The 16,675-nt window shown below is 49.0% G+C and overlaps 1 protein-coding gene across 2 annotated transcripts in view; it reads right to left on the bottom strand.

Annotated features, from left to right (window-relative positions):
• The window catches only part of LOC144094950 (uncharacterized), a 65,312-nt gene that overhangs the window by 19,368 nt on the left and 29,269 nt on the right, over nucleotides 1-16,675 (bottom strand). For both annotated transcript variants that reach the window (XM_077628818.1, XM_077628817.1), the window contains exons 3-4: nucleotides 9,316-9,520; nucleotides 2,386-2,434 (exon numbers count right to left, since the gene is read on the bottom strand). In XM_077628818.1, the coding sequence (XP_077484944.1) occupies nucleotides 2,386-2,434; nucleotides 9,316-9,520 (254 nt within the window). The remainder of the gene's footprint in view (nucleotides 1-2,385; nucleotides 2,435-9,315; nucleotides 9,521-16,675) is intronic.

The raw sequence follows: 16,675 nt of genomic DNA on the forward strand, positions 1-16,675 counted from the left end.
TACCTCAACGGCGTGTCGTCCCAGCTTTGGCGGTTCCTCATCGTCAAGTGGAAGCTGCCCACTAACGTCTTCGACCAGCTCGACCTTCCGCCTCCGGACGACCACCTGTTCGATGGATTGAAGGAAGCATTTTTTCACTTTTACGGCGCTCCACTTCTTCATCCTGCTTCCAGCACTGCACCACATAGTTTGACAACGGACGCAAGTACGGTTGCAAGCACCTGTCCGCCAGCAGCTCCAGCCCAGGCCTCCTCGCACATTCCCGTGAGTCCTCCTGTGCTACTACCGGCTGAGGTACCACACATCGAGCGCCCCATATCTCCGGCTGGTTCTTCGCCCTGTGGACTCCTCCGTTGTCGCCACCGCCTCCTGACAAGGAACGCTCTATGACGGTGTAATAATTATGGTTTTGGGGGAAAGCAAATGGCGCAGTATCTGTCATGTATATCGGCGGACACTTGAACCGCGCCGTAAGGGAAGGGATAAGGAAGGGAGCTAAAGAACAAAGGAAGAATTAGAGGTGCCGTAGTGGAGGGCTCCGGAATAATTTCGACCGCCTGGGGATCTTTAACGCGCTCTGACATCGCACACTACACGGGCGCCTTAGCGTTTTGCCTCCATTAAAACGCGGCCGCGCGGTCGGGTTCCAACCCTAGTACTCCGGATCAGTAGCCGAGTGCCCTAACCACTGAGCCACTACGGCGGGTGACCGTGTGCGTGTCCCGTTTTTCGGCATTTCCGTCTGCCCCGCCACGCCAGCCAACAGCTCAACAGTACTCTGCAGCGCTGTCACAGCCGCGGCCAGCGGTTCCTAACGCGCTCTCGGCAAAGCCAAAGACTGCCAGCTACACCCTCAGCCCCTCCAAAGGTCCGCAACTCACTACCAGTTTCACGACGCTGGTTAAGAAGGCCAAACCGGTGATAGCAGTGTCAAGCATTGCGATTGTCACTTGCTCTACTTTGCTTGCGGCAAACCCTACACCAGTGCCAACGCCTGTCCTCATTCCAAACCAGGCCACTGCTGTGGGTCCTTCTTGCCCCCAACCGGTGTTCGCATCTTCCAAGAAGCCTGACACCAGAGGCTCGGCCGCCGCCTACAGCAAGATTAACGGGAGTGCACCGCGCACATCCTCTCACCCACTCCATATTCTCGTGCCAACTACGCTGCCGCTTCATCAGCCAATCAGTCCACGGCTGGTTGTGCGCATGTATCAGCAGCCTCCTGCAGTCCACCATAGCCATTCCCCCGCCTCACACCTCGCTGCGCCTGTCGTAGCCGCCCGTCTGGTCACCGGGCAGCTCGGACCGGCGACAGCAGCAAGACTCTCGGGACCCCCAGGCATCTGGCTATCTCTGCAGCGCCGCACATCATGCGCCGGCCGGCCGCTCTGCACCAGAATCGCAAGCGCTGGGTCCCCTAGCAGGTCGTCTCACCTCCTTCACTTGCCCCTAAGCATCCCTCGCCGCCCCCCTAAAGCTCGGCCGCAACTCCCATAGACAGGGCAGTCCGCCTAATCCTCGTCTTCGGACTCCGGACGCCCAGCACGCATCTTCTGACATATACAGACTGATAGTCTAGAAGAAAGGGGGGGGGGGGGGGGGGGGGGCTCCGTAGCGCCCCGCGTGGCTGGCAGTGCGCCTAATACTGAAAAGGACGAAGTGTTTCCAGCACGCGCTAGGGAGAACGCTCTCGGGACCTTGGCTAGTGCCGGACGCTGCCGCCGTCGTTACGCTTCTGTCTCCTCTACGGCAGCCCTCAATAAATGTGGTCGTGGTAAAGATGCTAATTAAGTACACAATTCAGTGCGAATCTTAAATGCTGGAGACACTGGAGGGCATTTAGGAAACATCCATCTGATTCGACGCCTTTCTGCACTCTCCAGCGTCCTAGTCAAGGAGAACTACATATGCGTTGGCAGGAAGTAGCGTAGTCGGTAGCACTCTCGGCTGCGGAACGGAAGGATGATGGTTTGAATTCCATCGTGCAAAAAGATTTTTTTTGTTATCGATTTGGAGAGCGTAACAGAAGGATGGACGAACGCGAGCATGAGTCATTAAAGGCTTTCGCCCTAAAAGTGCTTATTTCTCAATAGTAGCCGGCCCCACAGAGCCGTGAGTAATTGGATATCTGGAGCTTAGCGCGACCCTAACTTCATTAGCAACACACACATTTGAAGGATCCTGCACTTCTAGTAAAGTATGCTCCAGGCGAAAAAGATTCTGATACCAGGGTATATATCTTATGTTGTCTACTTGAGACTACAGGTAAATAACACGAGCACAGTGGGTAATAAACACACCTTGATTATATTATCATATTTGTAACGCAGCGCATTTTAAATTCCTTAAATTATGACTAACTGCTTCATTTAGCAGTGTACTCACCGCTATATGGGAACTGCGCCCTGAAAATCTCTTTGTCATTGAAAATGACCTGAAAAAAAAGCAAATACAACACACATTGCTTTTAATGGGCATCAAATGGTAGTACTAAAATCTGAACTTCAACTCCTGTGTGATTACATATTTGCTAAGGCCGCATTGCTGAAATATTCACTGTCTCAACTGGCGTTCTGCGTCTCGACAGATGCTTAAATGATCCGCTAAATAAAACGTCAAAAAAGTAACAGGCTGCTAGTTACTACAAATAAGTAAGGCAGAAAACACTATTATCAACTAAGTGCGAACAGTTTGCAAGAAAACCAGTTTCTTCCTTGCTTGATTTTGATAAATCTCGTCTTACCTTGTGCCCGTCCGAACTCTGCGCTTAAGCTTTTATAGGGACGTCCCTTTATACCGTCTGTTTTATATGTGCCAACGAAGCAGGGTTTTAAATTATCAGCTACAATAGCGAAGTTGCTGAGTCAGACGCACACGGCATTATAAAGGTGATTGCAGTACCGGTCACAATAGGCAGCGGCAGCCATTATTTTTCAAGTCCTTGTCGCAGCGACCCACTCTCGGCCGAGGAGAAGCTCAAAAAACGGCCGTGTGGTGTGAAATGTCAGCGCACTTTAAAGGTCACCAGATGCTTGAAATTATTCCGGAGCCCTTCACTGCGCACGTGTTAATCTCTTCGCTTCATTCTTGCAGTTGGGTAAACTAGGCGTACTACGGATTGGACTGGTAAGTTTTTGAAAAGCCGAGTGCGAAATCATCATCATCATCAGCCTGACTACAACCACCGCAGGTCAAAGGCCTCTCCCATGTCTCTGCAATGCTTGCAAAGCTCGACAGCTTTGCAAGCATTGTGCGGTGTATGGCAGGAAAATGTTGGGGTCCCTCTGAGCGATCTTTACTACACGTGTACCAGGCGCTGGTAGTCGGCCTTCTCAGATACAGTGCACCCGTTCTCTCGGGGGTCAGACTATCAGGCCTGCGTGTGCTTGAAAGCGCGCAGGCTCGTGCTTTAAGAGTATGCTTGGGTGTGCCATGTAAAACTTCTACATGGGGCACATTTTATGAGGCCCGCGCCTGCCCAGCACGAATTTATTTTCAACAGGAGCCACTTCGTGTGCATTTGCGGCATCTGACCAGGCATCGTCATCACCCCCTGACTAACATTAGTGCGGTGCGTCCAGATGCAGCCTTTTCCAGAGCCCTTTGGATGCAGCGCAATGCGCTGCCTTCGAACTACGCGCCACACCAGATTGCGGAGGTGCCACTTTGGGCAGTACCAAAACCATCTATACGGACAACAATCCCAGGGATAACAAAGAAAATGCACATTCCAACAGTCGGACTGAAACAGCTGGCGCTGTCATACATTACATCTATGTATACTAACACCCAGCATGTTTTCGTGGACGGATCCGTTACGACCACTTCTTCAGCTGCAGCGGTGATAGTGCCAGGAAATGCGTCATGTCACCGTTTCAGGCTCATGCACAAAACGTCCTCTACGGCAACCGAATTGGCAGCCATACGAGAAGCCGTCCTTTATATTGGTCACCAGCCAGCGCAGCAATGGACTATATTCTGCGACTCGAGATCGGCATTACAGGTCGTACAAACATGCGAGCAGCTGGTTCAACAGATTGTGCTTTTGTTAGCCGAGGCTTTCCACCGCGGCCATATCATAAAGTTTCAATGGATACCGAGCCATTGCGGCATAGCGGGAAACGAGCGTGCTGACGCCGAGGCTCGGATGGCACATAGTGCTGGTGCTTTCATTGAGATAGCCTTTTCAAGATCAGACATTGGAGCCTTGTTGGCGCATTTAATGCAGGCGGCAATGCAGTCGCACTGGCATGATCCGAGTCATCAACAGGACCGCGTGTGTAAGCTTGACGCTGGCTCACGATTACATTTCCCATCTGTGGTGGTGCGACGTCATGGGACTTTACTCCACCGGCTACGGCTTGGCGTTGCCTACACCAAACACTATCTTCACAAGATCGGCATCGAAAGTAACCCAAATTGCGCACAGTGCAACACACCAGAGACTATTGGACACCTTCTTTGCGCGTGCCCGAAGTATACTTCTGAAAGAACAACATTGGAGGCGACCGTGAAAAACCTGGACTCTCGCCCTCTCTCTGAGGAAACTCTTCTGGGCGCAAGGACGAGACGTTCTGATTGGTGGCGTGTGACAAAAGCCCTGCTCAACTTTTTGTGTGAAACAGGCCTGGATACTCGTTTGTGACCGCCTGTGCACAACCTACATGGTTACTGACATGTGTCGGTGTTGTGTTGCAGACACCAGTTTTGAGTTTTATGTGTGTCCAGTAACCGCGATGCGAGCGCCAGCCAGTGTTGTGTGTGTGTGTGTGTGTGTGCGTGTGCATAGACATCACCCGTGAAACTCATTGTATTATGCCATCATCAGCCTTCATTCACACTTTCCTTTTCCTCCTCTTCCTTTTCCCCTGTGTGGAGTAGCAGGCCAGGGCCCTGTTACCACCGGCCGACCTCTCCGCCTTTCTTTCATTAAAATTCCCTTTCTTCTTCTTCTGCAATTAACCCTGTCCTTTGCCAGCTGCGCCCACCCTACGCCTGCAAACTTCCTTATCTCATTAGCCCACCTAACCTTCTCCCGCCCCCTACTACGCTTCCCTTTTCTTGGAATCCACTCCGTTACCCTTAAGGACCAGCGGTTGTCCTGCCTTCACATTACACGTCCTGCCCAAGCCCATTTCTTCCTCTTGATTTCTACTAGGATGTCATTAACACGCGTTTGTTCTCTCACCCACTCTGCCCGCTTCCGGTCTCTTAACGTTACGCCTATTAGTTTTCTTTCCATGGTTCGCTGTGTTGTCCTTAACTTAAGCTGAACTCTTTCCGTTAGCCTCCACGTTTCTGCCCCGTTGGTAAGTACCGGTAAGATACAGCTGTTGTACACTTTTCTCTTGGGGGATATTGGTAGCCTGCTATTCATGATACGAGAGAACCTGTCATATGAACTCCGCGCGATTTTTATTCTTCTAGTTGTTTCCCTCTGATGATCAGGATCCGCTGTCACTAACTGCCCTTAGTAGATGTATTCCTTTACAATTTCCAGCACCTCGCTGGCAATTGTGAACTGCTGTTCCCTTGCTAGTACAGGCGCCAATACCAGGACTGATTTTTCTACTCGGATTGGCGATCCCAGGCTACACCACCATTCACTTCGAATCATTGGTCATGAAGATGTTCTTTACTCTTTATGTTAGCTGTTCAAATGTGGCTAAAGCATAATGAAATGATGAATTTTTAAATAAATTTTTTAATGACTATTAGCGTTCTTTACCGCTGACAACCATGAGCGTAGCCACAAGGGGCCAAGAAATCGCGTTTAACTAAGCACAACCAAGGGTTTACTAAAACTGTCTGCTGGGATAGTTGGTCGCACATTCCGAATATTGAAATCTATGTGAAGTCAAAGGATGACATCAATGGAAAAGGAAACCTGTACTCATAACAATTTTTATTCAGAGCCTTTTCGATGAATAGTCCTCTAGCGCAGTGGCAGTCAGCATTGACTTACACGACAGAATCACCAAATTCACACCAAGAGAAACGAAACAACACCACTAAGCAAAAAAGAGCAGTCCGCGTGTGTCAATCGCTTGGTATGACAACAGAATGCGTATCAGAAGCGCAAAATCTTGCTTGCACATAAACAGTCGCCTTTTTGAAGCAGTGCCAGAGTGATTTCGTTCACGTACTTATCACTTCAGCAATAAATAAGAGACATTTCCAGTATTTCTCTTTCAAGATGTATTGAGGGGCCTCCTTCGATTGCGATCTTGTGCTGTTTAGGGATATTCCTCAAGTTTCCTGAACTGCACAAGATTATAATCGTCGGAATCCTTTCATTCATTGCTCTGGGGAAAAGTGCGTAAGCGGAATCCCTGATCTACTGCTTCAAAAGTAGCGACCGTTTATGTGCAAGGAATCTTTCGTAAAAAAACACCCTCTTGGGTGCCATAGCAAGCGATGCACACAAGAGGCCTCTTCCTCTCGACTGAATTTGAGTATTTTCCTTCTTGTGATTTGCCTTTCTGGAATCCATTGTGCGAGTCGATGATTACTGTGACTGACAAGATGGGCTGTTCACCGAAAAAAAGTTTTAAATAACCCTTTGACAAGGAATGCACATAACTTTGCGGCTGCGAACTGGCAGCTTTTCCTTTATTTCTATTATTTGTTGTTTTCATTTCATTTTTAAAAAATGAGGAAGCTTAGGCAAAAGCCGCAAAAAGGCACTTTGCAACACACATCCCGGTTCGACGGAGCAACAGCTTAGACGGGCGGCTTCTAGTCATGCACTTACCACTAGAAACGCAAAATTAAAGACACAGATAACATACATGTCTCGAACCATGCAAAATAAACATAATAAATCACATTGCATGAGAATTTCATCTCTTATACAAATATAGAGTGCACAAATAAAAATTAGAAATGGAATAAGAATATATGCAAATTTATATGTGCCCAGTGGTTAACATAACGCATTTATTATACTTTCCGCACATGACAGTGTAGAAAATTCTTTTTTCTGTGGATATGCTATTGTTGGCCACTGCGCTAAGGTAATGAGGAGACACACCTTAGTTCGGAGGGTTTGAGATTGGCTGTGTCAACGCCGTCATTGTGGAGGGTGTTAAACAAACTTGTCAGTGTATTTTTTAGCATTTGTGAGCGACAGCTAGTCCGGGATTAAGGTATCAGCGAAATTCTGATCTTCTGGTTCGGTACGAGGAAACGTTTTTATCTGCAATTTCTTAACTTTTTAAAGTAGCAATCTGTCCCTTAATGCTCATGCTGCATTTATGTAGAAGCCTGTGGGTGTATACGTGATGTACCGTAAGTATGTTATATTCCGCAAATAAGTCAGGAGTGAGCAAGTTAGCAGGAGCGACCGTTGTGCAGTCAAGCTTTCGCAGTACGGGCACGCACATTGGTGTCGCCAAAAGTGACGTACACACGTGGCCTCCTCCTTGATTGCATGTTAGTTTTTTTACTTTTATAAATAGCTTATTCACATCTTAATCTCTCACTGTGCCCTAAGCTAGATGGCAAACCAGATACCTGTTTAGATTTAGTATGCCTTTTATGTGGCTGATCTTATTCAGTTTAAAGTTTATATGGTCATCCTATTCTAATGTACATATAAAGTCGGTACCAAGAACTCTGAGAAAGTGCGAGAGCTCTTTATTTGCAGAATTGTGTTGCGAATTAACATTTCTAGATATACGTGTCCTTTGTATCATTAACTACAGCTTTTGTTTACGCAGTGTTTATTCATAAAACGTTATGTGCAGACCAGATGCTGGTGCATTCAAGACTTCATTACCTTTGTTAAAATGTTAAGGGGCAAAGTGGATGAGAGACTTATGCTCGTGTCGTCGGCATACATTAAAAATTTTGTATGTTTATCTGTAAGTGTAATGTCGGTTACGCAAAGCTTCAACAGAATGGGACCCAGTATGCTCCCTTGTGGCACACCGCATATTATTTCTCGATCATGTGATGAAAAGCCATCCATTGATTACGGCCAACTACCGGTGGTGCTGTAGAGAAGACTGCAGTAACTGAAGAGACAGGCCTAGAATGCAGCAATATTGATCAGGTTTGTAAGCAAGAAGAGTGTGATCAATGCTATCAATCGCCTGAGTGAGCTAGATGAAAATACGAAGGGACAAAAGTTCATGCTATAAATTTCGTAAGAGGTATTCTTTCTGATCAAAAAGTGCTAGCTCTGTGGAGTTATTTCTCTGAAAAAAAGTTGCCATATATTTATGAGCTGAAATCTAGAGCAAAAAGAAGAAATTTGGTTAAAGATAATCTTCTCAAGGCCATTCGAAAATATAGGTAGCAGAGAGATTGTCTACAGTTCTTTTAGTCAAGTTAATTTCTATTCCATAAACCGGCATTGGCTTCGCTATACTTATAATATCTGGAGAATGCCTGCGAAAAGGGTTAAGTAATAACTGAGTCATAACTAGAGCTATGCCCTGGATGACATATTTAGCTGACGCAATCTGCATTCCATCCGGACCACAATCCGTAAGTTTTTCATGCTTTGGAACATCGAACATACCTCAGTTGTATTCGTTCGACGGAAAAACATCGACTTTGAGTTTGTCGAAAGTGTGCCGAACCTAGAGTGTTTCGTAACTTGCAGTGAATTCTTTGTTAGAGATGAATTTTGCATCATTCATGCTGCAAATAAGGTGGGTATTCAAGCCATATAGTGAACACAATAAATAATATTTAGCGAAATACTGAGTCGGCCAGCGCGCCGTTCACTTTTTGGTGCATACATAATTAACACCATTAGTAACACAAGAATTTTTTTTTCAAAATACTCAAGCGTAACGTGCACATGGGAAATGTAAACTGTTTCCAGAATCCTTGAGGTCTTTACATGATCAGTCTCAGCATTTCGATTTTGCTATTTTCCATCATTTATGCATTTAGTGTAAAATTGTGTGCGCCCTTGGAAAACACTTATCGCTGGTATTTAGCGCTGGAAAACTCGCACATTGTCTACCTTAAGGCCAATTATACTAATTAGGCGGAAAATATTTATTTTAATGAAAACATAGAATGGCGTCTGAGTGGAACAAAACTATTGGCGGGGAGTGCTTGTTCGGTCCAATTCTGGCCTCCCTTTTCTTACCTGCACTTTCAAAGTTCGTAAGGCAAACATTAGATGCAGCGGTCCTTGAACAGTATGTTTTTCATTTGCCCGCTTTTCTTTAGCGAGAACAAATTTTAGTGAAACTGTTTGCAGCGATAGCCGTAAAAAAAGGGCTCCGTTTTGATTCCTCGACTTGATTACAGGTTGGAAAACATATTCTGTAAAATATACATGAGACGCCTTACCTCAATTTCGTTTAAGGCACCATCCACGTGTACTATAAAACTCCAAACATTCATTAGAACACTCTGGAAATCCAAAGGATGCTGCTTTAAATTCGAATCCTTGGTGGTTCCCATTACGATTTCGCCGATTGCAGTATAGATGTAACTTCCTTTCATTTCTATTTTGGCATACTCCTTCTCAGCATGGACCAGGGCCAGCCGGTACCTGCGGTGTTAGGCAAAGAATTGATATCTATTGCTCTCATTGGCTGGTTAAATACGCGTGAATATAATCTTTTGCTGCAGCCTAAACATTAATTTACTGCCTGTAATATTTCCGCTTAGATATCTGACAAAGCTCCCCGTCCTCCAAATCTATTGCTTGTAGCAAGGAATCTGTATTGTAGCTTTCCATTTAAACCATAAAGAGAAGGAAGAAGAGGACACGCCTAGCGGCGCTGGCCACTGGGGCACCTTGGCAGAAGTGTAAGAAAGAGAGTCGGGGTTTGATGCCTCAAAGGCCAGCGCCGACGATGGAGAAAAAGTAGAACGAAGACGAAGCTGACGAAGCTCAGGCTGTACTTATGAACGCTGGACTACTGAGCAGCGCCATGTTTGCTAAGATTGTGTCTTTTCACAATAATCGTGATTTTCCACTTTACTATAGAAATTTTGTTGCAACCAAGAAAAAATTTTTGCTTCACTTTCAACGAGTAAAGTTGGCAGTTTTGATTAAAATATGTCTTAAATAACGAATACTCACAACATGCCACCTTTTAAGACAAATAACTGCAAGCTGGGACTTTATCTAGCTATATTGCAAGAGAGGGCGTGTTTCGGATGGGTAGCTTCCGTGCCATGGCCTGGAAAATTTGTCGCGGAGTACCCTGGAGGAAGGAATGAATTAAGGAGAGGCCATTAGGTGACGTTTTCGTCACATTATGCCCCCCCCCCCCCTCGTTGGCCGCCGTCTTATGTGCAGGAGACAATGAAGCAGAAGACGCCGATGCTCCCAACATTAGCATTGGCTGACCCATCGGACAAGAACACTCCCTAGCGAAAACCTGTGGCTTCCGGCACATTTTGATGTCCGAGGTGCCAAACAATGAGGACGAGGGGGTCGCCAAAGCGATGAAAAGCGTAGAGGGCGCTGGCAGTAGGAGGAGCGCTGCCGCTTCGCTCGCGGCGTCTGCCTCTGTACATCGCTTCGTGCTATGTTTTCTGTCGAGTCACGTTGCTTTGCTGTAGTGCCACGGTGCAATGTAAACTGAAGGGAAAGGCGCACAGACGACGGGAGAAGAGAGACTGCGCGCGCTTGGTAGCGCACAACAGTGGTGGCCGCTCGCAGAATACATCATTCCCGCCCGTGCTCGCACGCAGTGGTCGCCATCCTCGCTGCTTCCCCTTCACAAGCGTACAACAGTTACCATGTCAGGAGGCTTGTAGTCACGCCCGGTTGGCCTGCTGATCCCTGGCGGTTTTTGGAACACGTCGCATGATTTTGGCAAGTTGGCCAACTGCCATTTTCTCTGCTTCTTAGGACCAGGCGCGGCGTTGTCTGTCGTGTTGTTTTGTGTTGTCGCGCGGCTGATTTTACGCGCTTGTAGGGTGGCGGGGTTTCGCGTCGCCGCTCCGAGCTGCACACGAGGACTGCGAAGGGGCGGTACATCGCGCTGGGCTGTCTACCACGCTTGGGGCCGCGATGGCCTCCACCAAGAGGCTGAAGCCCTTCACCTTATTCGGGCGGGTGTCGCAAGGCACTACGACGCTTGACCTAACCAAGATCCTGGTCAAGCGTTTCTCAAAGACAGAGTTAGGGGGAGTCAAAGATGTTACGCGCAGCAAGTATGAGGTGTTTCTGAAGACGACAGCCGCAGTGGAGCGCTTCCTTCAGGGCCCCGGTGTTGAGGCTGAGGGCACCGCTGTCGTTTTTGAGTACAAGGGCACGCGTGCCAAGCTTGTGGACATGTTTGGTTACTCCGCGGAGCATCAGAATGTGGAACTGGCTAGCGCGCCAGACTTTGGAAAGATTGTGAGCGTGACGTGAGAATCTATCACAGGCATTCCCAACGTCACTACGGGGATTAGGAGACTGAATGTGGAAATTAAGAGCGCTGTGCCGAATTTTCTTGAAGTGATAGACAGCACTGTGCAGTGCGAATATGAAGGGGTGGTCCGCGTGTGTCGCAAATGCGGCTATCAAGGGCACATGGGCGCGAACTGTGACACACCGCAATGCAATCGCTGGGGAGCCTACGGGCACGAAAACTGCACGGCCGCATGCCCCAAGTGTGGGGAGGATCACTCAGTTAATGTTTTCAAGAAGAAAACATTCGCGTCTGTCCTAGGAGGCGAAGAAGAGACCGATACGCCAGCCGAGTACTGGGAGAGCCCGCAGCCGTACAGATGCAAGCGTCCACCAGCTCGCAGGAAACTGCGTCAGAGAGCGAGAACGCGATGCAGGGCAGCGAGGCGACACGCACTACCGAGTAAGAAACCCATCTCACCCCGGCGCAGGCCCCCGCTGCACCATCTGAGAGTGCAGAAGGGAGCTCTGATAAAACAGGCAGTGAAGAGGCAACAGGTGACCACAGCACGAGCTGCCCGACCTGTGGGAGATGCGGACAAACCAGAAGAAAGCTGCAAAAGCCGCCACCACTGAGGCAGCAGCAGCAGATAGCGGCATGGACGCGACTTCCGTGCACCCTAAACGCAAACGCTGCCCGCGCATGAAAACAAAGACCCAAGAAAGCAGCACCAGCATCGAATTCCTCTAAGTCGTCCGATGGCGCCCAGCTCACCAAGCGCGCCTTTCTAAAGCACCCGCCGCTGTCATCGAGTGACAGCGAATCCGGTAGTCAGCCAGAAAACAACTCCCAGGAGTCATGCCTGTACTGCGGTGGAGTAGGCTGCGCCTGCTCATATATCTCCGACAAGACTTACGAGTCCACGACGGAGACGTAGCCCACCTCCCTACCGTCGCAGGCGATAAATCTTCTTGTCGATGTATCGGTTGCGCACACCCCTGCCTATCTCTCAACCACATACTGGCTTTCGCCCTAGTCTTCGCGACATTTAATTTCCGAGGTTTTACCAAGCCCGCTAAACAAGCAGAAGTTCTCCACATGGCCAGATAGCAACGCAAAGGTGTCCTCGCACTGCAAGAAACATACGTACACAAACAAGAGAAGACAGAAAACTTCGACAGCAGATTCGGCACTCGTTCCTACTAGAGCTTCGGGAGAAGGGGTTCAGGGGGTCGCGCTACTCTTCCTTCGCGACGCGGGCCTCGCGGTCTTGCGCCATAATCGGGACACCGAGGGCCGCGTTATCACGATTGACCTTAACAAAGACACGCGAATTATAAACGTTTATGCGCCCTGCCGCTATGGGCAACTCGAATTCTGAGAAGGATTGGAGAGCAGGATGGTCGGCCCTGCTAGGATTGTCCTAATGGGGGATTTCAACTGTGCACTCTATGCCGAGGACTGACGCTAGCTCCGCGGCACACCGCTTCGTTTGAGCCGCGACTACAGGGAAGCACAGGCACTGGGCGCCCTTGTCGAGGAGCTGTACCTCAGGAATTGCTGGCAGGCCTTGCATCCTCGGCGCGCAGGCATGACCTGGCTGGGGAGGGGTCTTGAGAGCTGACTTGACTGCGTATACATGTCAGTCACGCTCGGGGACGACCTACAGTCCATGTGCGTTTTCCCCTCCGCAGTTAGTGACAACAGGCTGGTCCTGGTGAAGCTGTGCGCAGTAGACCTGGCTCCGCGCGCGAAGGGCTGCTGGCGGCTCAACGCGCTCTGCTCGATGAGGAAACAGCCTTACAGGATGCGCTGGTTGTCTTCAGGCCGCACATATCGCTCACCATGGCTGGGAGTGCGTGTGACGAGATGAAGGGCGCAGTCAGGAAGGCCTTTCAGAACTGGGGAAAGCAACTGGCGTGGGAAGAGCGTTTGGACAACAGCATTGTTTCTGATGTGATCCTCGTGCGGTTTAGTCAACTGTCGCAGGTGCCAAGCATCACCTCAATGCTAGTGACGTTCCAAAAAGAGCTACACCGTCTGTTATACAAGCTCTGGGACAAGCAGCGGGAAACTGCGTGCTCCGAGAGGTAGGAATGCGACATTTGCTGCTCGAGCCACTTGCTGCGGCGCTGACTCACCACTAAGAGCCATAACTTAACAACAGTGCAGGATTCCACCTTCGGAGTGGTCACCACGGCCGCGCAGGAAGTCCTAGAGAAAGCATAAAGCTTTTATAACCATGTTTACATGGCAGAGCCCTGCAACCCGGGAGCCTCTCCACTCTACAGCCCACAGGAAAAACCTGACGTTGATGGCACTTGGGTCACTGAGGAAGAACTGCACGCTGGCCTCGAAATGATGAAGCCAAATATAAGTCCCGGCTCTGAAGGCATCCCACTTGCTTTCTACAAGACTTCTTGGCCGCCATTGAAAAAGCCCTGCGCGCGAATCTCCTCAACACACTCCTAGAGGAGGGCAGGCTTACTTTTACCATGAATGAAGGCCTGATTATCCTTCTATGCAAGGACCAAAGCAGGGAGATGGACCTAAGTACATGGCATCCTATCCCGCTGTTGAGCAGAAATTATAAGATCATCACCAAATGCTTATCACTGCGCCTAACACCAGCGCTCGCCTCCATCGTCGGAAAACATCAGGCCTGTTGCACGCCCGGCTGTTCAGTGGAGTTGCATGATCTCGCACTAAAGGACTTGATAACTTGGCTCAAGTCGCGCAATCTCGAGGGCACCTTGCTCTCCTCAGACCAGGGGAATGCCTTCGACCGACAGTGCCACTCATACCTGTTCAGGCAACTGGAAAATGAGAGACTGAACGCCGGCTTCATCGGTGTGTCGCACGCGCTATACGCGGCACAACGCCCGGCGGTGACAGTCTAAGGGCGCGTCCCCTACCACTTCTCGGTGACGCGTGGTGTCCGGCAGGCGTGCCCACTTTCCCGCTGCTCTATGCATTAGCAATCGAGTCGCTTTTGCAGCGCCTGGGTACCGAAACGAGCATCACGAGATCCGTTATCCCCGCTACGCCTCTTAAATTATTCATTGTCCCTGACAACTCGGCAGCAACAGTGCTGCAGCTCACGAGCGACTACTGCGCTGCAATTGGTGCACGCCTCAACCAGAGCAAAAACTCAGCTATGCCCCTCAACTGCGCCAACACCCTAGCAGTCGCAGGAGTCCCAACAGTCCGAGGACGAGATTGCGCGCATTTTTCCTCAACAGCGACGGGCCTTCAGCGTGAGACTGGGAAGTAGCCGAGGAGAAGGCGGCTCAGAAAGAATCTAAACCATAAGCAAGCTGCGCTGCCCACTGACAGCCCAAACACTATTGCTCGCACCTTGCTCATCACCCTTTTGAGCTCCGCCGCCTCCCTTTCGTATCATCGCTATCAGGACTGATCGAAGCGTGCCCTTTCTGTGGAGTGCGGGAGACGCCTGAGCACGGCTTCTTCCAGTGCATCCTGCCGGCATTGCTACTAGAAAAGCTACAGGTCCTTTACCAACTACCAGGTATCCCTTACCGCACTGTGCGATACCTGAGTCTCTTGCCAAGTGAAGGCTGGAAGCAGTTTATCCTGGCACTGGCTGAGATCAATTACCTGTTTGGATCGGTCGCTGCCACGAGGCTTACACTGCACGGACGCCTAGCCGCCTAGAGGTGAAGAACAAGATCCGCAAGGAACTATGATTTCACCTTGAGAGAAAGCGACGTCACCTTGGGAGGAAGAAGTTGTTTGAAGAATGGGGCCGCCCAATGATACGATTTGAAGAATGTGCCGGAAGAATAGAACTCAAGTATTAGAAAATCTGCTCGCGTCAGGCTTCGATCCACCGGGACGGTGCGAGCGTGGTGCAATTGCACTGCACACCCCACCCGGTGGAGACGAGCCCGATTGCATGAGCCCCTTGGCAGGGAAATGCCCACTCCCCAAAACAAAAACAAAAAAACCCTCACCCTAGTGGTGTGGTATGCCTTGCCCGGGGGTGTATTTGAATGATGACGGTTGGTTGAGATCTGTACTCTAACTGGGGGACAACGCTCTATCGCTGCCCTTCCTCCCATATGACAAGGCAAATAAGCGTGATCCGAGTATCGCGCTCCGCTATTACCCTGTCGGCATGAGGCCTAATCGCGGTGCGTCAAAAAAAAAGGAGAACGGCAATTTCGTACGGTATTGTGAAAGAGTTTACTGGCAGTAAAGATAAACCTACATGGCACTAGCTCCTCCTCTTGCTAAAGTTAAAAATTAACAAGTTCTTTTTTGTTTACTCGGTAATATCCTGCCTTGCACAAGGCGTGTAAGAAGGAAGACTAGCCGCTTTTATAAGGACAAATCATTGCTACTCTCTTACCATTCGCGCAAAGAATGAATTGGCAGAAAGGTTCGCCCTATTCCGTTTTTTTCGGATACGTAATGTGGTTGTTTTAAGGAAAGTACTTTATTAATTCTAGTCGTATTGCGGAATTAAGGGAACAAAAATTTCACACGGGACGTTTTCTTCTACGAGAGGACCACGCTTCCCGTTCCAGTTCATATTTTATTTTAGTACAGCTTTTTCGTCACCGACACCGTCGCATCGCAAAAATTAGTTTAAGTTATAACGTTAACGCTACGTTATTTGTTTTAAATGTGAAGCTGTTCAAATATCTATAATCATGATTACAAATATATTGAAAGCATTATGCGTCCGAGAATTCTTTTAGCCTCCACACATTATTAGCACTGTTTTGACCATTAATCATTCACCATCATCACATATGGGGCACCCTCGGACACGCAATCGTCTACGGTGCGTTTGGCGCATGATGGCTTTAGATGCTTATGTGCCATAAAGCCCAACACAACAAAACACAATGTTTTTGGCACGCGCGCTAAACAAAGCGAAGGAAGAGCTTTTTCTAGAATACAGTCGACGACAACCGGGGCCGCGCACCACCGCAAGGACCCCCCTTTCTTTGAGACCTTGGCGTTGCGGTGAGCGACCATAGAAGAACATAAACTAGAAAACCAGGGGAAATAGGGGCAGCTTTAAATGCGACGGATTAGAGTACGAGGCTGAGGTGCAGCTCCCTCTCTCCTAAAGACATAAGTGATGTAAAAAGAAAAAGTTTCCACGTATTCAAATGGTTTATTTCCTTTCTCCAAGTCTTTTTAGTGCGAAAGCACGTCTAGCCGCACTCCCCGGGTCTCAGCGGTGTGTTTCCGGGTTTCACCGGCAAAAAATAAACAGAGAATGGCAGCGAGTGAGACGCGCTCCATAAATCACGAAGAACGCCAGCAGTGGACACCTCAATCGCACGGTGAGTGGGCAGTGGAAACCACCTGCACATGGA

The sequence above is a fragment of the Amblyomma americanum genome, chromosome 6, assembly GCF_052857255.1.
Source record: "Amblyomma americanum isolate KBUSLIRL-KWMA chromosome 6, ASM5285725v1, whole genome shotgun sequence".
Taxonomy (NCBI): Eukaryota; Metazoa; Arthropoda; class Arachnida; order Ixodida; family Ixodidae; genus Amblyomma; species Amblyomma americanum.